Here is a 26,434-nt window from a genome sequence, read left to right as displayed (position 1 = left end):
ATTAAGGCCTTAACACTCTACTCCTGCACCTATTTATGCTGGCAACCCTCCTCCAGTGAAGCATCTTCTCTCAGTGCCATGCTGATGTAATCCAGCTGGTGTTAAGTTGACTACCAGTTCTTAATCCATAACGCTACCTCCTTTCCATGAGTGTTAAGGTGGCAGCAGAAGGTATTGTTAGCGTTTAAAGATCAGCAAGTTTAACTAGCTGATGACTTCCTGGTACTTAGAGAACATTTTTTTGGGTGAGTAAACATTAAAAGCTGCTGCAGTTGAGCTTGAAAATTTGCTGTGGGTTAAGAGTTTGCTCTGTATGTGTGTGTGTGTGTATGAGTGTGTGCACGTGTGTGTGTGTGTGTGCCTGACCTCCTGTCTTTCCTACATCTTGAGTAAGAAAAAACAAATGGTAGTCAATAAAAGGACAAAAAATTAAAGAGAAGATATTTCAAAACACTCTGCCATGACGAGTAATACACTTGAGTCACTTGTGGGAAAGCTGAGACCATCGTGTTAAGTGACATAAGTCAGACACACAAGCTTCACTATCACGTAGTGTCTCTTGCATGAGAAATCCAAAGTACAAATAAAGAGCAAAAGAAGAAACAGTTGATGAAGGGAGATAGAGCTTCTGCAAAAGGGAAGGGGGGACCAAGAGATGGAGGAGAGGAGAGAGGGATGAAAACCAGAATGAGGATGCCTTGTGCATGGACACCAACTCCCCACGAGGAATGTCATCTTTACGCACTGCAAACATGGATGAAAGAAAGAATAACGGAAAAGAATTGGAATAAAAATTAAAGGTAGTAAAGATCTTATAGCAGTTCTTATAGCTTGCACACACAGACTGAAAATGTGTTTACTGCTTTCTGTATTAGTCTATAAAGCTCACTTTGCCAGTGGATGTGAACAATTGAAGTGTTCTCTTTTTCACTATCAAAGCTTCCCTCATGTAAGCCTACCATACTTCAGCATTTATACGACAGTTGGGAGCTTAAAATTGCAGCCTTCTTTTATACACAAAACGTACTATAGTAAAAGAGAATTTATATTGCACAATGTTAAGGGATAACTAAATTACAAAATAAAACTTACCTTCAAAGGCATTTTGAAATATACTTTAAAATATCAAACTTCTTCAAAGCATTTAATTATATTACTTAGCAAAATGGCTTCCCATTTATTTACCTTGGAGAACTCAAAACTCAATGTTTAAGAGTGCTTTCTACTTAAGCACAAATCAAAACTTACTGTAAAATATAGCTGAAATTATTGTATGAGGGTGAATTAATCATTTGAAAAAATAATTTGACAACATCTTTTCCTCAGGAATGTGTATTTTTGCATAAATTCTCCTTATGAAAAGCAAAGCGGAGACATCTGAAATGCATTTTCATTTTGTCTATGCAGAGGCCAGGACCAATTCAGAAAGGAAACACAGTGCCTGGGATTGGCTTGGGAGCAGAATGCATTGAGGTTAGGGTAGCAAACCGCCTCAGGCCTCTTCGGAGGCAGCAAAACAAACCAAAGCTGTCTCCAGGGTTGTAAATTCAGGAGTGGCATGTTGGAAGGGAACGTGGAGAAAGAAAACTGGGGTAAATGTTTTTTTAATGTTTGCCTTTGGGCAGGATGTTTTCCCTTATTAGTTTACTGCTCCTAGTAAATGTGAAATACTTTCTCTTTTTGCTTTACAACTACTGTTATTTTGGTCTGGATTTCTAATGTGAAAAACAAAACAATACGACCGGGCAGTGTATCAGAGAAAATGAGCCCATAGTGATGGATGTAATGGATCCATAGTGATGGATCCATGGGTGTTTGGAGCCAGCAGGGGTAGGTGACACCACCACACCCATTGTTCCCACCTTCTTCTTCGGTGGGGCCCTGTGTGAAATCCCAACATCGCTTCAGGTTGCACACAGAAGTAAAGCTTAAGCTCCTGGCAGGCATCACAGTACGATACTCACTTTCAAAACTTGAGTGCTGGTGGTGACAGAAGGAAGTACATATAACTGAACTTTACCCAAGTGGCTGTAAGGAGAGAGGTTCCCAGAGAGCAGAAGACGCTCTCTGAAAATCCAGGAAGAAGAGCAGCCTGGGCAGTTGGGGTCATCACGCCTCTTGAGTAAAGATGTAGCGAACTAATAACAATTCCTTAATTCGACCAAGGCTAAGAAACAGCTGATAAATAGGGTCAGTACTGTGTCACTGGTTGGACAGGAAGAGACAAATGGCAATTGTACCTGGTAGGAATTTATTTCCCATTGCATTGTTGTGCCAGTTTCTGGGGAGGTTTATCCCTGTTGGGTCACAGGTCTTGAGCTTTGACTTTTCTCCTTTCCAAACACATGTTGTCCTATTACTGCTAAAGAATGCATGGTGCCAGAAAAGTGAAGAAACTCCTTGAGTGTTAGCCTCAGGACCACTGAATTTATCGAGAAAGGAAGATGAATAAACATAGCAGCCGTGGTGGGATGACCAAAAAGTGCTCAGGGTTGACTTGGCAAGTTTGGGCACATCTCTGCACGGCGCCTCCTTGACAAGGCTGGTGTGGGCGGAGCGGTTGCTGCATTCCCTGGGAAATGGGCCAGTTGAAGAATGACCTTTCAGGAAGGAGAAAGTTTAATATATTGATGTATAAGCAACTTCATCCTCCTGCCGTTCCCTTCCTAATTTATAGCCTTCTGTGACTGGTTTATAGGAGTCTTCAAAAAATGTGATTAGCTTTACTTGCAAGAAACTTGCTGGAGTTCTGGGGTAATGATGTGTCAGCTCTAAACTCATTCAGTTAATCTGAAGGAAAGTGTGCAGAGCAAGAAAGAGCTGGATTCAGAGGTGCTGACTTGTGAAACATGGTAGTAAGTGCCTCTCTAGCTAGAAGATCTTAAATTCTAGTTTCCCAATTATGCAAAGGAGTGGAAGTCATCATGGGGAACGTGTAAAAGACTGAACATCAACACCAAGAGCAACAAAAAACATGTACTCGTCTGTGCCTTCCATGCCCACGATTGTGCCTTCTCATCAAAATTAGGAAACTAATCAATATGTTTTCTGAGTTAGAAGGGAAATGGTTGGAAGCTTGAATCTCAGGACTGGAGGGACCCAGGCAGGGGCAGCTGGGTTGGATTAGTAGCCATATGAGGTCATCACATCGTGGGGAAGAGCAGCAGGCTGGGCCTGAACAGCTCCATACTGGTTGCATCGTGAGGCAGGCCGGTGAGCAGAGTCTCAGTGAAATCATTTCATGTCATTCACATGCACAGAGCTTCTATTAAATGCAGGGCATGCTAGGGAGCACATATTTACTGCACGTACTTGGATGGTCTCCTCACTGAGCATGCATTGCAGTGTTCTAATTATTAGGGGTGCAAAACAAATGACCTCAGATCTTTGTGATGTGATAAAATTACTGTATTCTCACTGATGACGTGAGTCTGGAAGTAACTTAGTACAACAAAGGAGCTTTGTCAGTGTGTCAGGCTGTCTGGGTCCCCAGCTGGAAGAGTCAAAGGCTGGTGGCTGGGATCATCTGTGGCTTGTGGGCTCTTCTGTTCAGTGAGTGGTAGTGTCTGTCTGCAGAGACTTCGGTTCGAGATTGGCCAAACTTGCACACATCATCTCTTCGTGTGGCCTGGACTTTCACATGGTATGGTGACTGGGTCTCAAGGGTGAGGGCTAGAGTGTGCACCGTGCAGGAGTGCACCTTTTTGATGACCTAGCCTCAGAAGTCATATGGCATCAGTTCCTCTGTGTCCCACTGGTCAGAGTGTCACATACGCTACCCAAATGCAGGAAGTAGAAATGTCAACCCCAAATATCAATGTTAGCCTCAAAGAATGAGAAGCAGACTTTTTTTTTGAATTATATACATCTTCCCACATGTATAACTTGTATATATATATATGATATATGCATGTATACATGTATGTGTCTGCATAATATAAAAATATTGTATAGGTATAAAGGTATCTATACCTAAGATATACAAATATATTTATATCTCACATACAGTACATGTATATGACTAGAGTACATAACATTTATGTATATACATACGCGTATGTATGTACATATGCACATTTATAAAGTCATATTTGGAAAATAGAACCTGCCACATTGAATAAGAATGAAAGAAAAATTTATCACAGGGTAAACTAGAAATGAATGAGCATTGTTTTGACTGCTGTATAAATGATGACCTTTGAAAATATATTAATAAAATACTTACCCAAGCCCTGTGCTTTACAAACTTGAGTCACTGGGAAGTCATTTCTTCCAAGACTCTTTCTTTCAAGACTTTTATGGTATTATTATGTCGCCTTCTGGGCCATTGTTTCCTTAATCATTCTTCTTTAAATAGGGCCACTGAGTTTTCACTCAGAAATTACTATGGAAAACTTACTTTATTCCATAACTTATTTTCCATAAAATAAAAGTAACTTTATAATGAAAGTACACAGAACCACTGGATGCTGGGCTTGCTGCTTTCTGTGGAAGGCTGTCATGGATGCGGTCATGCTCCTCCCAGCTTCAAGCTTTCAGTTTGCCTTAACTGGAAAGAGAAGTGAAAGGAAGTTACACTTAGGGAGAAGGATGATGCTGTTCAAGCCCGGTCTGAGCACCGCCGACAATCCTTTAAAGAACTACCAAACTCAGCCCTAAGATTTGGCAAATGCTCACCCAGGATGTTGCACATTATTGATATTACAGTGTTCATCCAGCCTTAACCAAAGTATTGGGATCCGTGACGCAGACCAGCGTGGAGCACAGAGCCAGTGCTTATTAGTAAAGGTAATAGCAGTCACCACGTCAGTGGCTAGGCCCTTTTAACCCATGTGTGTTTTTACTTTTTGGTTTTTAGTCCCTCCTGCCCCACATCCAGTGAATGATCCAGGGTGCAGTGAAGAGCCTTATGTAGCTGGCTTCTCTGTAGTAAAGCCAGCTACTCCCATGTCTTGTTGCTGTGGCCCCATGCTGCTGGAATGACTTTCTGCTCGCCCAGTTTGCCTAACTCATGTCCCAGGTTTTGCAGTGCCACCCTAAATCCAGAGTCCCCAGGCACACTTGTACTTTGTAGTGTGCAAATTTCTAGATCCTATAGCCTTTAGCCCCCCCCTCACCCCCCGCAATGATTTGCACTTGCTGGGGAAAGCATTGCCTGAGGCTCTAGAGATGTCTGAAACAGAGATGAACACCTTAAAATACGAGAAAGGCACTTGGGAATTGCTATTTTACTCCTTAAAACTTAATTTCTTACTTAACAGCCCTATTGTTTTATTGCTAGAATATTTAGTAGGAAACACTCTGTCCTGCTTTTTGCCTTCCTGGACCTTATTTTTGTGCTTTCTAGCAAAATCAGGTTTGCAGAAGTTCGGAGGAGGGCGAGAGCTGGATCTGTGGCTCTGGGGAAGCAGAGGCAGACTGTCCCACGCTCCAGGACTCGATGCAGGAGTGCCTCTGCTAGCGTGGGGTTAGCACTAATGGCTTCTCTTCCTTCTCTGTTTACAGTCAGCTACAGTGAAGCTGTCTAAACCCGTGGCTCTGTGGACCCAGCAGGATGTCTGCAAGTGGTTGAAGAAGCACTGCCCAAATCAGTATCAGATCTACAGTGAGTCATTCCGGCAGCACGACATAACTGGTAAAGTTTCTCTTCCCCTTCTCCCCTCCCGTCACGATGGCCTTTCCCAGACCCTTCCAGGGAAGTGGCCTCTTCCTGACAAAATTGTCTGCTGTTTATTCTACAAAGGGCAATAAATTCCATCCACTTGATACTTAACAGACACAAGTGGCTGCGAGAGGAAGCTGGGTTTTGAGTGTCTGATGTAAATGCGTGTTCAGGGCAAGGGGTTGGCGGGTCTTGGAGAAAATGAGCATTCCAATCCTGGATAAAAGGAGTCTTAGATTAGTCGGATTTCAGTATCATTCTGGGATCTTCCAAGCGGGCAAGTTGTTTATCTAGGACAGTTTTGTTGGGTTCCCTCAGCTAACATGTATTGACTTTTCTGACTGGTAAGCTATTCGTGTATCCGTAGAAGAAGCCATGTTGGGAAGTCAGTTGTCCTGCTTCCCTGTCCTGTGGCCATCTGGTTCCTTGAGGACACCTCTTGTGACCACATCCAGAAATGTTCTAAGTTTCTGAAGTAAATAGAATCTTGGGGAACTTGCTGTCCCCAAGATGAATTCCTTTAAGGTGCCAACTAAAACTTCATTAGCTTCAGAGAATTTCACTATTGTACACAGAGATCAAGAAGCTGTTGGAAGCATAAATGGGACACTGTATGGACGGCAGAGACCTCAGGGTCAAGTCCCTCAGCAGGGGCCTGTGTGGTGAAATAGCAAATACACCCTCTTACTGCACGCAGCAGTAGCAGGTCGGAGGAAGAGGGTCTTTTCCTGATCCTGCCTGCCTTCCCTGCTGGGATCCCACCTGCAGGTGGGCAGGACTCCTCCCTCCTTCACAAACACTGCCCTCGAGGAGAATGGATGCTGCCCTGGAAGAGTGACTTTCCCTGAAGTCACTGAGGGTGCTAGACTCCAGGCCTCTTTCCACTCCACCTTCTGTTTTTGAAAAATCCCAACCTCTTTGTAGTTTTTCATTTTGCCTTGAAAAGGGATGCATAAAACAAAGTACACCCAATATTTCTTTTTGCAACTCACTCTGACTTGAAGCCATGAGATCAGCCGCTGAACCATTTACCTCCTTAGAGCAGAAATTGGTTGGTGGTTTTCAAAGTGTGTTTCCTGGAGCCCTCGGCTACCAAAGAGGACACATGGTAATGCTGTGGGTTGAGGGGTACTTGACACCCACCCAGTTCCCTTTTTGTCTGTTTCCATATTCCATTCATCCAGGAAACTGACTTGTAGAGAGGGTTCTAGCGGTAAATGTTTGAAAAATACTGTTAGGTTAGATGTTTGCTGATCAAGATGGTAAAGCCTAAATATGCAAAGTACATACCCAGCTGCAACAGCTCAAGCTGTTAATAGGAGAGGGAAATTCTCCCAACCTAGATACAGATATCTTTTATGACACTATTTCTCTCCCCACAATAAAGCCAATGATCTTTTGGGGTGAAATTCCAGAAATCATGAAGGTAGTGAGGGCACTTAGCTTAGATTGCAAATGTCCAGATTTCATATTTTAGTTCTTTCATTAGGATATAGGAAAATCTCATGTAGGATCAGTGGTTGCGCCCCCAAAACTGACTATAGGCTCCTTCATCAGGTAAGAGCCACTCAGTGCATCTTAAGGCCTGTGTGATAGAGACGCGTCTTCTCATGATATCTGAAAGCAGTGCTATCCTGTGTTAGGGATGTGAATTATGAGATACTGCAGAGGGAAAGGCAAGCTTCGTAATGACTTGTAGAGGATGAGCAGGATGCCCCTGCAAAGTATGCTCTACATACCTATGCTCCAGGCTTATGGAATAGAGGGTAGCACTTCCAAAGGAAGTGACAGAAGATAAGGGGGATGGGGAGGAGGCATACATTGCAAAAAGTTGTCACATTGCTTTTGGTGGCACAGCTGGTCTCCATGGAACACATCTCGTATTGGTAACTTGCAACTTTCTTAGGATCTGGGTGACTTACTCAGCCTCCATTCCTCCACTGTAAAATGGGGTGATAATAGTAACTGTCTCAGAGGATTGTCATGAAGATAAATGAAATCATATAGAACACCTTTTATCTGCAGCACTGAGCTGCTGTTATGTCAGATCTCATCTGGGGGTATGAAAATTATATTCTCATTTCATTCTAAGTGAAGCCTTCCTGTTCTCCAGGAAGCAAAGAAGGCAAGGAATTTGCTGTCTCTTTAATCTCCTTTTGGAGACCTCAGAAGACCACCTCTTCTGTTTGCTGGCCCCAGGCTTTGTCAGGATGAACACAAAGTACCCAAATGACCCCAAGGGCCAGTGGCAAGGAGAGCTTCCAGGATTGAAGCCAGCTTTAGTCACCATCCCATGGTGCTGGGAGCTCAGAACCCCAGTACCTTTGGAGGCTAGGGTGATAACAGGTGAAGAAGTTTGCAGAAAACCAAGAAGTGATACAGGATAAGCCTCAGGAGGCTATGCAAACATCAGAATGATGTAGCACATTGGTAGCGGCTATACGGATCAGCTCGATGCCCAGAACTGCAACAACATGCCTGGTGATTTTGTGAAGGTTCGCATGCACTTTAATTTTCTTCAGGGACAGAAAAGAGATGATTATAATACTTTAGTGGTAAAGGAACTGGTGTCACAGTAAGTATATGATGAGTGTGAATTTGTGCTGTTTTCCTAAGTGTTATCCTGATTTCTGTGAAAAGAAAACAACACATATAAACAGTTTTGAATTCATGCAGCTCTTTTATCCTGAACGTGACAAAGGAGGTCTAAGAGGGAAACAAAGGAGTCCAGGCGAGTAAACACCCTGGACCAATCTGCAAGGCTGCACACAAGATTGTTCTTGGACATTGCTGGTTTCTGATTTGACTCTCCCGAGTGCTGCTGTTGATTTATTTTTCTTAAAGCTCCAAAAGTGTGCTCATTGAGGGAGCATGTTAAGTCAGCATCCCTTGAGTAAAGACAGATGATCCAGTGATGATAAATAAAAAGGACATCTATTGAGTGAAAAGAAAAAATGAGATGGGTTTTCTGACCCTAGGTCTGAGTCAGATTTTGTCTGCTGTCTTTTACTACAGCCTTGAAGACACAGGGGCTGTGTAATGGCATGCAGGTTAGTTTCTTGTCAATAGAATCAGGTTTTTCTTTAAGGGTTGTTTAAATGCTGGAATGGGGGGATACACACCTAGCTTAATGATTAATTCTGTAAAAACTTATGGAGCACCTACTATGTGCCAGATTTTCATATTAAATAAGTAAGATACTCAATGACCCATCTAGGGGAAAAAAAAACTGTGCTTGGTTGGGAAGCTGTGCATGATCACCTATTACCACACCATTTTGTGGCATCTCATTCTGAGTCCAGGAAGCAATTTGATAGCTCTGCAAATTGCATATAACTGATAGCAATACAGTAACCTCTCACTGTCTGTGGTTTTAGTCAACTGTATCTGAAAATATTAAATGGAAAATTCCATTTTTTGAGAAAAAGATAGCACATTCACATAACTTTTATTTGAGTCTCTGGTTATAGTTGTTCAATTTTATCAGTTCTTATTGTTAATCTTCTAGAGTGTCTAATTTATATGTTAAACTTTGTCAGTATTACAGAAAAAAAACATGGTACAGATAGGGCTCAGTACTTTCTATGGTCTCCAAGATCTCCCCTCTGGGAGAGTTTGCTCTGCAGAAAACAGGGTAGTGTCATATAACCAACTTCTTGTCTACTGCTGTTGAAAAGGTAAATTTCCCCTCATTCACAGCTTGATTTTAGTCTTTCTGGCTTTTAATTGTATCTGTAGTTTGGATTCTCATTTGAGCTGCTTTTCTCATTAACGATTTAAACGAAAATCTTAAATACATGTTCATTCTTGTGTTTGTAAGATTTTACCCTCGTTTGAAATCACCCTTTAACCCTAATAGTTAGAAACATTTTTATTTGCACAAATACTTCCACTGTATTAATATTTTTCTCATGCTTTTGTTTGAAGGATTTTCAATTCTAAACAAGTAGCCCCCTCCGGTTGCCTTAAAACCTAAGAAAATGTTGGGTACGTTTTAGCACACCAGTATTCTAAGCCTTTTGTAAATTTCCTATTAAAGTTTCTGATAATTTCAGTGTGTTCAGAAGCCACCTGCTATCTCATGGCAAATGCGTTTAATCAGAAGAGAAATTACTTGTGTTAGCTCCCTGCAGAAGTGTTCTTTAAAAGGAGTAAAACGCTTGGAACACCGGAGAGGCATTAGGATATACAGATTTCAATCATCAGATTAGGCTTGAAGGAAAAAAAGTTGTGTGCTTTCCTGTGCTTGAAGGATTCTTTCCCTGGCTTTCTGAGTCCTGGTGTGGCATGCGGATGAGGATGCTCTGCAGGGACCACGTGTGAACTCACAGGCAACTTCCAGATTCTCTTTCCTGCGCAGTTAAGAATCTTTTCAGGTTGGAGGAGATTTCAGCCCCTGGAGGAAGTGGTATTCTGCCTATGGTGACTGCTAAGTCGCTTCAACTCCTTTGGCTTCAAATCCTCTTCTGTGAAAGGCTCTTTCCCTGCCAACTTTAAAGACTTATTTTCATGGATGAGGCATGCACAATTTCCAAGAGGAGAAAATATTTTTTTAAAGATACCTTGAATTATAAAGGATACCCTTTCACTGTCTGCAGAAATAAACAGTTACCATTTAAGTAACCCCTACAAAGGGATGGTATTGATCTGTTATATTTCTAAATGGTCTCCAACAGAACAGATGAACACCTCTCGGCCTTTTTTTTTTTTTTTCTTCTGTTTCAGCCATTACCTGTGTGCATCTCTTTCCCCTTTTAACAGTATTCCACTGAGACATAGCACTGTGAAAGTTGGTACTTCTGCTTAGGCTGTGGAATAAAAGGAAACCACTTTGTCATTTTCAAGCCTTCAGAATGTAGCTGTATGCCTTTGCAAACATTAATTCTATTCAATGCTAGTTTTTCTGAGCTTTTTTTGCCCCTTTATCTCTCAGCCATTGTCTTCGGAGTCTTTTATTATGGTTACAGTTTCCTGTAGAGACCAATAGAGTGTGTAGTTAACAAGTGTCAAAAGAAGTGGAATAATTACTTTATGTGATGCACCTAGGAGAATAATGCTTCTTAGAATCCAGTATAGCCAAGTAAAGCGTGGCGATGTTTAACTACCGCAGTGCCTCATCTGTGTATTTTCTCTTCATTGCTTTCCCTCTGGATATTGTGTTTTGCATCTCTGTGTCTTTGTATTTGGTGTCATTTCTCTTTTGTCTGAACTACTCTATACTTTGTATAGAGCCATGAGTGTTATTTTAAATCCACATTGTAAAGATCCTGACATTGTTGGGGCATGTTTTATTGCTCATAAGCCAATTTCCAATAATAGCATTTATTCTTCATTGTTAACTATTTTTGATGGAAAACTTAATTTCTACTTATTAACCTAAGTTTTTGAAAAATATTCTTCAGCATTCTAAAACCAAAGGTACTAAAGTTGCTTTTCCTTATTATTTATTTATGTATTTTTGCATTAGTGAGGATCAGACCCTAAATGAGCTATATCTTTTTTTTTTTTTTTTTTTTTTTTTTTTTTGAGATGGTTGTGGCTATATCACTAAGTTGTCCAGGCTGGGTTTAAAGTTGGATTTTCCTACCTCAACCTCCTAGAGCCCAGAGATAGCATGCATGCACCTCTAGGTCAGGCTTCAAAGTTGGTTTTTGTGGTGGTTTCAGGATAGTAGAATTCTCAATGGTGAAAATAACTTTTAGTACCACCCATAGCTTTATGGAGTCAGTGAAAAGTGTCTTTCAATGAGAAATAGAGGAGTTAGAGAAATGGACAGCAAACTAACAGGTTCATTCCTGATCAGTCTTCTTAGAGAATTTCATTCGGGCCTCTAACAAATGGATTTGCTAAGAATATCCTCTCACTAAGCATCCCTGTCACTGGTGAACTGGGCACTGCTTCTCAGTTCATGGCAGGAGGCAGGTTACATACATGAAGGCACGCAGGTGACCAGAGGAGACACGATGTAGCACTGGGCTGAAAACACCACATGGAGAGCAGGAGTCCAGCAGCATCATGGTGATCCATGGGATTCCCCAGGGCCCAGGAAGAGTGGCCCCCCTCGTCATCCAACTGCGTTTCCCTGCCTCTGCTTTCCAGAGAGTGGCCAACTACCCTTTGCTTGGACACTCCAGGAAGGAGCGTCTTGTGATTCTAAACAGCATCCCATTTGTGTGTCTTCTCTTTTCCTGTTTTGAATTTCTGTGCTGGTGCTGATGGTTTTGGTGTTTGGCTTCCTTTTTTCCCTTCTCTTTGTAGCAAGGGGCCTGCCTGGTTGCTTTGAAGGGCTCTCAGATGTCTCTTTCGCTCTCTGTGTGTCATTCACAAGCCTCTCCTCTCACCTCAATAATCTCACTTTTCCTTCTGGGTTGAGTGTAGGTACTGCCTCTTACAGAAAACCTCCCTTAGTTCTCATTTGGGGCAGTTGCCTATCCCATGATGCCCAGTGATCCCTGTGACTGGACTTCTCATATTAAGTAGATAGTAGATTGGTTTAATTATTAAAAAGTTTATGCTGAGGCTGAACTGATCCCTAGGTTCTATTTAATTAGAAACCCAAGCTGAAGAAAGCCGTGGATCTGTTACCACTCAGTTCTTGCTACTGGGTCTCAGTGAAGCCCAGTGACATCTCCCCATCCTCCCCTTCATGCCAGCTGGAGATCCCAGCTGTTTCCTCCCAAGTTACCTGTCTTCCTAGATGTCCTTCTTCCCATCCATTGAGAAGGTAGAGGCAGCCAGATGGACTTTCGCTAGTTTTGGGCCTCTGCCTCATTTGTTTGTTCCCTCCACCTCTTGTTTCAGAAAACCTTGCTGTCTTCTCCATGCGAACTTTTCTGGCACTGGTTTAGCCAGATGTGTCTGATACCCTCTGGACATTTCTTTCCATCCTGTCGCCTTCAATCTAGGTTATATTCATCCTATTACCTTCAGTCCAGCTACACTGGCTTCTTCCTTTCTCTCTTAACAGTTTATGTGAGCTACTTGGGCTAACCTGCTTCTATTCATCCCATTGTAAAATCATAGTTACTATTTATAATTTTATGCAGTCCTAATCATGTGCCAGTACAACATTAAACTCAACAACTTCAAAATATGTATTCTTTTCCAGTTGAAATTATTCACTGAGACATACTATATGCCAGGTAGCAGATAAATGAATTTTAAAAAAATGAATTAAAAAAAAAACCTCTGAAATCTTACAGAGTACATGTTCTCAGACCACAACAGGATTAAATTAGAAATCATTAATAAGCTATCAAGAAGTTCCTAAATGCTTGGAAAGTTAACATGTACCCAAGTAACTGTGTTGTATCAGTAAGAAAAAAGTAAGTTAGACAGTATTTTGAACTCAATGATGTAGAAACATTCAAACAGTTGTTTAGTGTGATTACAGCAAAACTTAGAAAAAAGTTATGACATTAAATGCTTACATTAGGGGAAAAAACTAGATATCATTGAATTCAATTTTTGTCATAGAACTTAAGCAAAACCATACTGAATCCAAAGTAATCAAAAGGGAAGAAAAAATAAACCTAAGGTGAAACCATTGAAACAGAAAATGTATAAGGAATACAAATAATTGATAAAGTTGGCTCTTTGAGAAGATTAGTAAAATTGATAAATCTTTCTTTCTTTTTTTTTGTTACTGGGAATTGAACACATGACCTCACTCTTGCCAAGAAGGCACTTGTGCCACTGCGCTAAATTCCCAGCCCAAAATTGACAAAACATTAGCTGAGTTGAACAAGAAAAAGAAAAAGAAGCAGCATATTAAGAAATAAAGTCGACTATCACTAAATTTTCTACATACACTAAAAGATAGTAAGAAATACTTACGGGCAAGTTTATGCCAATATGCTTAATAGCTTCTATGAAATGGATAAATTCCCCCCAAAGATCATAACTTAAAAATGACTCAAAAAGGATTGAAAAAAACCAAGAATACACATTTTTTTCAATAAATTAAAAGTTTGCTCAACTCTTTCCACAAAAATAACTCTATGTCAAGAAGTCTTTTCCAGTGAATTTTGAAAGAATTTATACTAAACTTTACCAAATTCTCTCAGGAAGTAGAGGAGGAGAGGTAGACTTCCAGTCTCATTGTGTGGGCCCAGAATAACCCATGCACTGAAGCCTTACAAAGATGTTAGGGAATGGTATGAGGTGGCAAACCTATGCCATGTGTGTTGCAGTGGGCTGTTCTTTATCACTGAACGCTCTCAAAGGTTCACCATCACTCGTACAGACTAATGGCACCCATCAATGTAAACCTGAACTCCCTTGAAAAAATTGAGATCAAATCTGGCTTAGGGAAAACATTGTGCATAAATACACACCATAGTCAGTACAAAGAGGGCTTGGCAGAAAGAATCCAGGATTCATTCTCTAGCTAGGGAAGTAAGTAAGGGGTCTGGGTAAGAAGTACAAGTCTACTGCTGTATGGACAAAACACTTTTAAAACCCCATGTCCCAGAGACACGGGATTTAACTTAAGAACAACTTCACCCCATGAGCTAGGACCATTACCATAAACCAATAGTAATAGCAGAGTACACCAGAAGTCACTTAAAAGATACTTGGGAGCAGAACAAAAGGAGGGCCCAAAGAGAGGAAGAAAAGCCATTTTACAGGAATTTAAATATTTTGGAACCTTGGCTATGACAAGTAAACACAGTTCAATTTGTGGTCATCGCAGCCTAAATCCTATATTAAAGCTTGTTTGATTCAGTTCCTATTGCCAAGTATATATCCAGCTTTCATCCAAAAATTATATGCATAGAAGAAAAAAAACCCTACAGACTAAAGAAACAAAGCAATCACTGTTACAGGTTTTAAGTACAACACAGGTGTTAGATTTTTCAGAAATTAAATTTAAAATGACTGATAAATACCTGAATACCACGTGTGCACAGAAATGGCGACTCTAATAAAGAATCAGAAGATGCTGGGGAAAAAAATCCCTACAGTGGCTATAAAGAGTGCCTTCACTGAGGTCATCCATACACTCAGCACTGCTCAGGGAAGAGTCACCGAACCTGAAGATGCGTCTTCAAAACTACTCCAGACAGAATGCAAGGGGAGAAATTATTAAAAGCACAGGGCACGACATCCCATAGCTGGAGCAATAGGAAGAGATGTAGCAGTAGGTGCATTATTAAAATAATGGAAAAGAAAGAGAGAATAGAAAGGAAAGTTTAGGTCAGGGGTGGTGAACCTGTGGCATTCATGCCGCAAGAGGCTCTTTGTAGCTTTGAAAGCTCTTAAAGGTTCCCATCGCTGGTTTAGACAATAATGAGTGAGCTCGTGCCAAAGTTAATAGCGGATATTAAACCACAGACCTAAAAATCCTTCTGTTTAAGTGACACAGGATTTTAAAACGCACACACCTCTTACCTATAAAGGAAAAAGAATAAGAATTCCAAGAGACTCCTCATCAAAATCTCCAAAAAGAGAATAGAATGAAAAGATTAAAGGATTAAGAATTTTCCATTCGATATCCGTGAAGAGTATACTTCAGAAGGAATAAATGAAGATAAAATAAATTCCTTTATTTTTCTTATTAGTTGATCTAGAAGATAACTGTTTAAAGCAGCAACACCACTATACGAGCTTGTATAGCAAGTAAATAAAATGAGTAACAGCAGTGTCACAAGCAATGGAGAGGAGGAACAGAAAATATTCATTTTCAAGGTCTCTGTTCCACATGTGACCTAGAGGAGCATTTTTAAAAGTAGGCTTAGGTTATTTAAAAATATACTATTAACTCTAGGAAAACTACTAAAAGCACTTTTTAAAAGGAAACATAAATGATTAGAAATAGACAAAGTGAAATTATTTAAATGCTTAATAAGATTGAGAAGTTAGAAAAACAAGACTTTATAAAGATGTTAGATTTTAATTAACTATCAGTAATTACGTTTGAATAGTCTTATCACAGTGGTAAAATGAGTTGGTCATACTGGGTGAAAAATCAAATTATTTATAAGAAAATCTGTGCTCTTATAATCTGTTTATAAAAAATCTGACTATAAGAAATATTCTTCAGAAAAGTTAAAAGTAAAGTAAAAGAGAAAATTAGACCATGATAACATAATCGAAAGCTTTGGTAGCTTTAAGTTGAGACAAAGCAAACTTTAGGACAAAAAGAGTAAAAAGGATAAGAAGAGACATTACAGGATGATGAAGTGGTTGATTCTCTAAGAAGACGTAAGAATCCTAAAGATTTGTGTACCTTAGAAGAGAGTATCAAAGTATATGGAGCAAACACTGATAGATTTCAAAGGAGAAACAGATAAATTCATCTTTATAGTTGTAAACTTCAGTGGCTCTTTCCTTGGTTCACAGACAAAGCAGGGAATGAATTAGTTAGGAGGTAGGTGACCTGAACAGCATTATCAGTTTGAGCAAATCAAGACTTACAGGTCACTTGCACAAGAGAAGAACATACATTCTTCTCAGTACACATAAAAAGCACTTGACCAAATTCGCTGTTCATTCCTGGCAAAAACTCTAAAGCTAGAAATAAAAGAAAATTTCCTAGTAATGAGCATCTGTGGTAAATCTATAACTAACATTACCCATAGTTACAAAAGACTAAATGTCTTTGTTCTGTAATCCATGATGAAGCAAGGACATCTCATCTCTTCCTATTCTTAAATGATGTACTCAAGTCTCTGGCTATGAAATAAAGCAAGAAAAGGAATTAAATCCATGAAGACTGGAAAGAAGTAAAACTTTTTCCACATAGATGACATCTTTGTTTATGTAGAAAATCTTAAGAGGTACCAATCACAGATAAATAGTCCCAGGAAAAAATTCCATGTCAACTAATTAATAAAAGATTAAAATGTAAAAATGAAATAAAGTATATAGGAGCTGTCCCAGAAAATTGTGAAATATTGCTGAGAGAAAGTGAGAATCTAAATAAATGGTGAAATGATACTATATTCATGTACTGAAAATTCAGTGTCAAAATTTCAACCTTTCTCTCGATGATGTATAAACTGATTGTCACTGCAGTCAGAATCCCTGCAGAATTTATCGGAATATGCAGAATAAAATTAATATAGAAATGGAAAGAAGCTACTATAGTGAAAAAATTCAGTAAAAAGGACAAAGTTCCGAGTGCCTATTCACCTTACTATAAAGCTAAAATAACTAGGACAATATGGTACTGAAATAAAGACTGACTTAAAAGTTACGAACACAGAATAGAATTTCCAGAAATAGACCCACACTTAAATAGGGCCAAATGATTTTCAAAAATGGTGCCAAAGAAATTCAGTGAAAGAGCAGCCTTTTCAGTAAATTATACTGGAACAACTGATAAGTAAGTTTCTACCCTTGTATCACACCTTACACCAAATTTAACTTGAGATAAGTCTAACTGCAGAACCTAAATCAATATAATATCTACAACAGCGCAGGAGAGAAAATCTTCACAACCAGGGAGATAGATAAAAGATTAGTAAAACAAGCCACCAGAAGCACAAACTTTAAAAGAAACAGTTTAAAAACCTTCTGCTTTTCAAAGAATTCATCAAAGTAGTAAAAAAGGTCAACCAGTAGACAAGAAAGTATTTGTTATTTATGAGAAAATACATAAGGAATACGCAGAGAATGTTTAAAACTCAAGAAGGCAAACACTGGATAATGATCAATGAAAGATTAGAAGCAGCCGTCATCGGGGAAAAGGACGGGCAATAAGTGTGTGAATATACGGATCGCAGCATTAAGTCTTCAGGAAAATGCAAATAAAACCATGATGAGGTACCACATAGAATGGCTTGAACCCAAATGCCAGTACTGGATTTTGCTGTAGGTATGATGTAGTGGAGTCTTTTGTGCATCATTATTGCGAACATGATCCTGTATCACCTAACTGAGCAACTTCACATTTCTTCTAAAGCTAACCTCAAACCTATAAGATGACCCTGCAGCTCCACTGTGAGGTATTTCCCCAGAAGAAATTCATAAAAATCCTAGCCCACTAAAAGGTACTGTATTCGGAAGAGCCAAATATTCTACTCACCCCTTATATCCATCAAGCAGAGACAGGAATTATGGCAAACGCACACTAAAACTAGTACTCATCAACAGAAAGGCATTACTGGTTCACATGGTGCAGATGAATCTCACATTGTGCTAAGTAGCGCACACGCATACACCCACGCGCAGATTCTGATCATAAAGACTTCTAGAGCAGGCAAGATTACTGTAGTAACAGTAGATCAGTGGTTGCTTGGGGGTAGGAGTTTGGCTGTAAAAAGAAACAAGGGATCTTTTCATCGTGATAAAAATAGTTAATCTTTGGTATTTCAAGTGTAAGGAATTTATCTTATGTAAATTATCAATAGGTTCAATTTTTAAAAGCTTGTATATTGTCCACATTTCTGAGAATTACTGTTTTAAAGGGACAAAATGAAAATGTTTTCCACATATTTCCACCCTGGTTGTTGGATCCTTGACATTAAGGATGAGTGAATCAGTGAATACGGTTTTATATTCATCGTTGATAATACAAGACAATATATGTGGCAGATTGAGTTTGAAAATACGCCTGGTGATTTTTTTTTTTTTTTTACTGAAAGTATGATCTGAAGATACCAAACCCCACATATAAGAAAAGCATCCTTTTACAAGGGGTTACGAGATTACTGCATACCAGAGAACCACTCACTTGCCTTCTTGAGATTCAGTTTGTCTGAGTCTAATCTGCATAGAGCATCCAAGAGTGTTAGCTGCCACAGATGAGTTAGACTCTGCTTTATTTTATGGAAAAAGAAAATATAACAATAAGAGAATAGTGAATACTTTGTGGATCATTATCTTCCAAGTGCTTACTCACAGTACAAGGCAGCACAAAAAAGGTTCTGTCTTGCAAAGAAGAAACACACAGATGCTAGTACAAAATTTTCTGTTCAGGGAACTAGGAGAAACTAGTGTAAATGAAATGTCCACCTTTGTATTTTATCCATTAATATTTAAAATTTAAGACTGCCCTCTCCGCCATATTAGAAACCAAAGGAATTTTGGCACCTTTAAAAAATCAGGATGTAAAAATGTAATAAATTTTGCTTTAAGGAAAACATTTATCATTTTTATTTCTCCCAATCTTATTGGACAGAACCATCACTTTGTAGGCCAACATCAAGAAACTCCTCCAAATGCAGGCTTTGTTCAGTGTTAGTGGTAATGTTGGAGGGAGGCTATGGGTGGAAGCTGTCACCAGGTGAATTGTCTGATTCATATATCAGATGAGTGGAACAGAAGGAGTGGTTTTACTGTGGTGCAGCCTTGTTGTAGAAAGCTGACATCACTAACGGCACTCATTGTTTCTTGGAGATTTTCCGTGTGGAGGACGCTCCACTGAGAATGGAGAGGATGACTTCTAAAGCTGGGCCTGCTTAGTAGCTCTCAGCAACTGTGCTAGCTGTCCTGGACGGGGAGTGAGGCTTGAGTCCAGAGGGCCACTCAAAGTACAGAGGCGATCCGAGTGCGCACCGTCAGTGAGACTGTCCACAGCAGGAGTTAAAACACGGGTGATACTCAGAATGCTTCCCGGGATGTTACAAGAGGTCGAGACAAATCACCTCTCATCGTTACTGGTCTGTATTTAGTTGCTTGATGAGTATTTAGCAAGCAGTGCTATGCACCAAGCACTGTCCTGCTAGAGATAGGTCCAGTGTATTTTTGAATAATAAAAATTGTGATGAACATCATCCCACCTCTCTACCCTCGTACTCCTAGGACATTTCCCTAATAATTCAGGGTATAAAGAATTCAGAAGGCATGATTCTTGCCCTTCCTTAAATTATCAGGACAAAAATACACTTCTAAAAATACTTAGTGGGTTTTATATGCCAGAGAGGTTGGTTAGTATTTTGTTATGTTGCATCTTTTCAGTCGCACTATAATGTAGGTCTTGTCCCCATTTCACACCTGAGAACAGGGGACTTCCGTAGCTTTTCTTAGGTCCTAAAGCCCAGAGTTAACAAAGTCAGGATTTAAAACCAACAGGCTGAAAGCTAAACTCATGTTTGCAGCTCTGCATGTTTAATTAGAGGGATGCACAAAATAAACATGAAGGCAGATACTAAAAAACTGAGAGGAATGTGTATCCTTGAGCCAGCTTAATTGGAAATTCTGCTCAGAGGTGGCTGAATTCACCTTGCAAAACTGTTAGGAAATAAATCCCCTGAAAATAAAGGTAAACCCTTTAAATGTCAAACTGTGTGTAGGTGATTTGTTTGACTCTCGGGGAATTTCAAAAGAAATAGACTACCTGAGCCAGGGACTCAGGCTTCCTCTTGCCCCAGACCCTGCCCCTGGCCCTGCCCTGCCCCTGCCCTGCCCCTGCCTGGGAACCCCTGAGCCTGGCGGTGTTTTGGTTCCTGACTCCTGAGGAAGGAACAGGGAAGGAGGTAAAGAGAGCTGAGGGAAGAGCTGATGGTTACATCACAGAGGGTTTGAGGGCCAGGCGAAGGACATCAGGTGTTCCTGTCTGTAGTGTCCTCGGTAGCCATGGAGGACATGAACTGATTAATAATGAGTAAGGAGACCAGCTCAAAACCCCACTGGTAAAAGTCACATATGCTGATGGGAGATGGCACCAGCGTACCTGATGCAGTGGTCCAGCCGGGGCTGGAAGCTGGGAGTCATTCTTTTACCTGTCTCTCATGTGTCCCCTTCCCAGGCTGCTGAGGTGGCTTCATACCTGCTCTGCTTTCCAAACATCCTTCATATCTCTCTGCGTTCATTTAAAAGTGGAGACCGGTGGCACTGAATTTCCTTGGTCACCTCCCTATAGGATGCCCTGCATGTCTAGGGCTCCTGCTGTGCACCACTTTAGTGTAAGGAGCAGATGGGCCCTCCCCACAGGCCACATGTGTTCTCCTATCTCCCTGCCTCCCTCCACACCAGGGTGCTCATCTGTTTTTCCTCCAAACGAGACCTGAAGACTTTCTGCCTCACTTTCTCATTTCAGCTTGAACACTCGCTGCTGTGTGTGCCCTGAACACGCTCTCTGTTCCTGTTGCCTCCTGGTCTTTGTGATCTCCCCTAATCGAGCAGGGTAGTCTCTTCTTCCCCTCAGGACTCTGCCTCATGATTCTCTAGCACAGCATCTGTTCTTTCCAAACAGACTTGACCAGGGCATTTTCTGCTTCACAGGGACTTAGGGTTAGGATTAAGGTCAGGCTTACAGTTAGGATTGAAGAAAGTCCCAGTTCTTAAGCATGGCACACGAGAGCCTTCTGGGTTCCATTTTTAACCATCTTGCTATCTGTCCCTGCCTGAATCTGCCCCAGACCACTCATGTTCTTGACCCAGTGTCCCCTCCTAAGCTGACTCCGAGCCTTCTCTTGACCTTATGTTCTGTTGGCCTCTCCTAGCAGAACTGACTCTTCCATGCTGTGTTTTCTTTACATTTATACAATAATAAAGCCTGTTACTGTTAATATTAACACATATCACATGTTATCAAAGTTTTGGGTTCCCTCTTTATCTCGTCCTCATCAGCCTGGAAACTCCTCCAGGGGAGGGGTGGTATCTGATTGGTCTTACTAACTCTAGCTGTGATAACCCAGTGCCTAGCATAAAATAGGCATTTAATAAGTGTTGATTGGATTAAATTGAGTTTGTTCTTCCTTTGATAGTCTTAGCACAGAACTTAAAGCCTTTCTTCATTTCTGTTGATAAGAACATTGTGATTAGTCCTCCAGTTTCCTGATTCGCCTCCTCTTTATGAAGTTTGCCCCATCCTTTTCCTATCTGCAGCTCCTTATAATTACGTTCTATTGATGTTCAAGCCTGTGTTCTTGTCTCATTCTTGAGCTCCTATTTTGCTTTTTAAAGGAACTCCTGCTTTGGATCTGCCCCAAAATGCCATCTATGTAAGAGCACTTAGACAACTGGGCTTGACAGCCACTCCACAGGGGATATTGTCCAAGCCCTGCATCTGTAGGTAGGGCTTCTGGGAAGTTTTGGCAGGTCCTATCTGGGACTGTGTCCCCTTAGAAGTGACACTGCCATGGACACTCATGGGCTCTGCTGACCTGCCAGACCTATGGGCTGAAGATGGGTGTGAGTGTCCTTTCCCTAAGGTGGTTCTGCTTAGGGCAGCGGGCAGAAGAAGAGAACCTGTCACAGCTTGGGAACGTCAGGTGCTGATTGGCTTCTGTTTTAGAAGTAAGCAAGGGCAGTTCAAAAGTAGCGTATTGCTTCCACATTCAAATGTTTTGAGGGTAATATAAGGACACTATGTTTTGGTTTCCAGTCCTTTTTGGCAGTTTAGCTATTGCAACACTGCTAGATAACCTCGATGGATGCTATCTCAGATAACAGGAAACAAGAGCAGAACCAACTAATGTATAGTTCCATTGAGCCACACAGAGTGCCAATATTCGGTAATTCTGTTCAGTAAAAATGGTAGTGAAAAACTGGGTGTGGTGTTGCATGCCTATAATCCCAGCACTTGGGAGGCTAAATCAGAAGGGTCACCATGAGTTCGAGGCCAGCCTGAAATACATATCAAAACCATTCCTCAGAAAGCAAAAGCAAAAAGTGTCAGTGGAATAATGCATGCTGTTCAAAGGAAGTAGATAATAATAGAAGTATAATATTTATAAAGCATTTACTATGTGCCAAGCACTTTTTTATGCGCTGGCTAATTTGGCCAAAGGCAAAATGACAATGTTGAGATGTGTCATTTCTCTGTTTGTATATATGGAAATTGAGACAGAGTGGTTCCGACTTCCCCAAGTTCACACAAGTAGTGAGGGATTGGCAAAACTCTCTTTTCTGTAAAGGGTCAAATAAGCCTACTTGGTTGTCCAATCAGGAAGTCCCTTGCTAGACTACTGAGCTTTGCCTTTGTAGCATATGAATGACGGGATAACTTCATTCCAATAAAACTTTATTTACAAAAACAGGTAGTAGGGCAGATGTAGCCCATAGGCTTTCCTTTGCTAACCCCCATTCTGACCTTTTCTTTCCTCTGTCCAAATCTGTTTCCCTTATATTATGAAAGAAATTTAGAAGTCGTAGATTTTAAAAACTTGTGCTGCATTTTTCCTTTTTGGTACATTGAATGTAGGAAAATCCGAAGCTCTAGGTACACCTAAAAGAAAGGAATGTAAAATTTCCCTCTCTGATTCCAGCATCCAGGCCTAATCACTGGCACAAACATTTTCTTCACTTCCTTTCACATTGTTTCTTTGCACACATTTTCATTAGTAAGAAATAGCATCGTGTCTTAAGCGGTGGCACAGCCTTCTCTTTTTGCTTAAAAATATTTTGTTAATGCATCCCCATATCAGTAGTTCAGTGCAAAACATTTTTCTTTGACTCTTTCTGCTTTATTCTGTGAGCATCGTATATATTTCTACTTTCCAGAAGAATTGTATGTCTGGACCGATTTGCTTTTCAGTTCAGTACCCCACCTCCCTAACTCTGTCTGTGTCCTACATTCTTAGGTTGCGTTCGGTAGTTTTCTGTCTTACACACACAGTCATATGTATAAATGCACACAAACACATGTGCCCAGGAGCACCGTGGGACCTTGATGCTTCATGTCAGTAGCTCTCAGCTGTCCGAGTCCCAGCTTTCCATCCCTGACGTTTGATCAGATTCCTGCCCTTTTGCCACAGTAGTAAAACCAACCCTGTAGGTCAGTGAGCACCAGAACACATCATGCATCTCTTGCGTCTCTGTCATTGTCCTCTCTAGGTACCACCGTTGGGGGCGGTGTAATTTCTTTGAATATTTTCTTGCTGTCACCTCCTTCTTCCCCAAGGCGCTTCAAACAGAGAAGCTTGCACAGCTTTTCTTAAACTCATTAAATTTTCAGCATCTTTCCCCAGTGGTTGGTCCACAGCAGGTAACACAAGCCAGGAGGACATTAGGACTCCTTCTGGGGAGAACATACTGTGAGCAGTTTCAAAAGGTCACATGTTGTAGTGTCCTCCTTTCTGTGTCTATCAGTGGACGTCGAGGTGAATCTGGGGAAGGCTGGGGGCGGGATTGTCTTGGTCACTCTGAAGGATGGTAACCCCCGATCTTTAGACTTTGATAAACTCACAGTGGTGATCTGTTGAGCACAGAGTGGGGGCAGATGACTTACCACTGTCTCTCCTAAGTCCAGGCAGAGACCAGCCCATCTCTCAGCCAAGTAGATGGTTGCAGGGGACAAGTGCTGGTGCAGAGTACACCAGGGGGCCACTTTGCTTTCCAAACAGCGTCTTGAACATGTTCAGCTCACTATCCTGAGGATGTCCCCACAGTCTCACGTTTTGTTCCTCACAAAAAATTCCCCACTGAGACTTGTAGTGCACTTGAAATTTACAAAGCAGTATTTCACACGCATGTTATCTAGCCCTAGAAGCCTGTTGATAGAGCAGTAGTGTGAATTTCTTTTCAGATGAGAACTCTAAAACTCAACCATTAAAAAAAAAAATTACCCAGACCAGTAGATGGCAGTACGTGTCTCCTCTGATAACGAAAGACTTAGGGTTTTTTTTGCTTAAAAAAAAAAAAAAAAAATCTGCTGCCTTCACTGCCATCATTTAGGCTCTGTTAAGATATTTATGGAGCCTAGAACGCTCCATACTACTAACACGGAAACCATACAGGAAGACTTTTGATACTGGGAAGAATAAGGTCAGGAGATCCAGAACTCTATGATGATGTACATACGTTCATCCATCCCATGCCTCCTCACCCAAGATTATTTAATACTGATGCTATTATTCAGCAAGATAAATCATTACCTGTAATTCGAAATAGATGGGAAAGGAAAGCTATATACCCACCCCTTTTAGGTAATTAGCAAAATATCAGAGGCAGCTAGGAGCAATGAATGGAGGAACATGTTTTCGTGATGCTTCTGTTTGATCACGTATTGGATGCTCTGCTGGCAGCAGCATTTCCTGGGTAGAAAATTACCCTCACCATTTCTCCTGCTTCTTATTTAAGCAACTGACTTTCTTTCTTGAAAGTTCTTGCAATCCACGTCCCACCTATCATTGCTAGCTGAACACATTAGAGTTGGGTTTTCTTAGTACATTTTGAAAAGAAAGTAAATTTATAAAGAAAGCCTAAAAAGTCAGTTGAATATACAGACAGGTCCGTGCTCCTTGTGAGAAGTATCGATAGAAATGAAGGCTGTATAGAACATTCAGGGGGAGGCCATATCGATCAGAAGGCAGTCAATATATGGTGCCTACTTTGACATGTTATCATTTATAAATATTATGAATGTGCCCTCACTGATTTGGGACCCACTGCCTCAGAATTTATACTGATTGGCCAGGTGTGTAGAAAGAATGTATAGCAGCCATCAAAGAGCACGAGATTGAGTTCATGGTCGACAGAAGCAGCGCAGGAAAATGAATGCATGGAGAAGGTGCATTCTGTGCTTGCCAGCAGGGCGGGGCAGTGGCGCCTCTGAAATGGGACCCAGATTCCTCATTTGCAAAACAGCGGAGTTGGAGTAGAAATCCTCTCAAGGGTGTTTTAACAGTAAGATTCCAAATTGGGCATTTAGCAGTTGAATATTAAATCGTTGTTAATAATAGGTTATTATGCAAGACAGCACTGAGAATTGTACTACTCGCTAATTTATCTAATTTTGTTTCAGGACCCATTTATATCTTACAGTGTTGGAAAATAAAAACATTTCTTTCTCATGCAAATATTCAGCGATTTGGACCTTTAATTTTTAGGAGGTCTTTTCTTATTCTGGCCATTTGTTTATTTATTGTATGTCTTCTAGTTATGGCCTCTGAAGTTTAATTATTTACTGATTAATGAAATAATTTGTAATTTATTATAAATTGCTAATTTACAAATCATTCATTACCTACTAATTGTTCAATTATCTTTAAATTAGTGCTCATTAATTTACTCAGTAAACATTAGCTGAGCTATTATAGAAAGCTGGCCCTAGAAGAATGGAGACACAAAGAAGGCTGAAAAAGAGGTGGACTCCCTGTTTTAGGAAGCACCTTTTGTCTGGAAAGCTGGGTGTTTAGTGTAGATACATACGTTTACAGTATCTGTTCCCATAGCTCCAGCTTTTAAAAATCTAGGAGAAGCTAGTTTTTTCCAACTTTGACCAAATTGGGGGGGAAATCTGGAAACATTTTGAAAAATCGGAATTCAAAAAGTTAACTGAATTCGCGAAAGGAGGTTTTTGTATTAGAGAATCACAACTAGTACCCATGTGTTAATTTACAAATGCATACAGATGCCAAGTGTTCAGGGGGTGAAACAATAGAGATGAAGGGGAGGTGCTGGGGAAATAACTTGGAGGAATCAACAGGGCTTAAGTGGGGTTTGGGATTGTGCTGCAGTTTCATGGTAGTGATTATCATTGTAGCATCAGCCAGGCTATTCAAGGCCAAAGCAGTAAGACTGCATCACTAGATGGTTTGATTTTCACACAGGATAGCTCCTCCAGTCTGGCAGTCGGGCTGCTGTAACAGTTCAACAAACTCAGTGTTATTTTAGGTGAAACCAAGTCTTTGTTATTTGATTCTGTCCAAGTTTGCAGCCAGCCCCCAGAGCATGGTAAAGTATACCGAGTTAGAAGAGAGAGTCATTGATTATCCCAGTAATGTGACCTGAAGAAAAAAAAATACCTGCTGGCTGAAATTCTTGCCCTCGTCTAATTAATTTATCAGTAGGGTTAATAATGCTAATGATTAATATGGCTAATAGTATAATTATGACACTCATCAGTTCTCATGACATAGCCCCCTGTTTGCCTTTACA

General features: G+C 40.6%; 1 protein-coding gene across 8 annotated transcripts in view; it reads left to right on the top strand.

The window, feature by feature from the left end:
• The window catches only part of Samd12 (sterile alpha motif domain containing 12), a 381,899-nt gene that overhangs the window by 144,613 nt on the left and 210,852 nt on the right, over window positions 1–26,434 (top strand). For all 8 annotated transcript variants that reach the window (XR_010050258.1, XM_063257661.1, XM_063257658.1 and 5 more), the window contains exon 3: window positions 5,506–5,635. Coding sequence is in view for 7 of the 8 variants with exons in the window: in XM_063257661.1 (XP_063113731.1) it covers window positions 5,506–5,635 (130 nt within the window). In the remaining variant the exon portion in view is untranslated. The remainder of the gene's footprint in view (window positions 1–5,505; window positions 5,636–26,434) is intronic.

Source organism: Cavia porcellus, unplaced genomic scaffold (assembly GCF_034190915.1).
Source record: "Cavia porcellus strain 051 isolate PalLab524CR breed Dunkin Hartley unplaced genomic scaffold, mCavPor4.1 scaffold_10, whole genome shotgun sequence".
Classification (NCBI taxonomy): Eukaryota; Metazoa; Chordata; class Mammalia; order Rodentia; family Caviidae; genus Cavia; species Cavia porcellus.
Note: the sequence above shows the minus strand (reverse complement) of the source record. Positions and strands in the feature narration are given on the sequence as shown.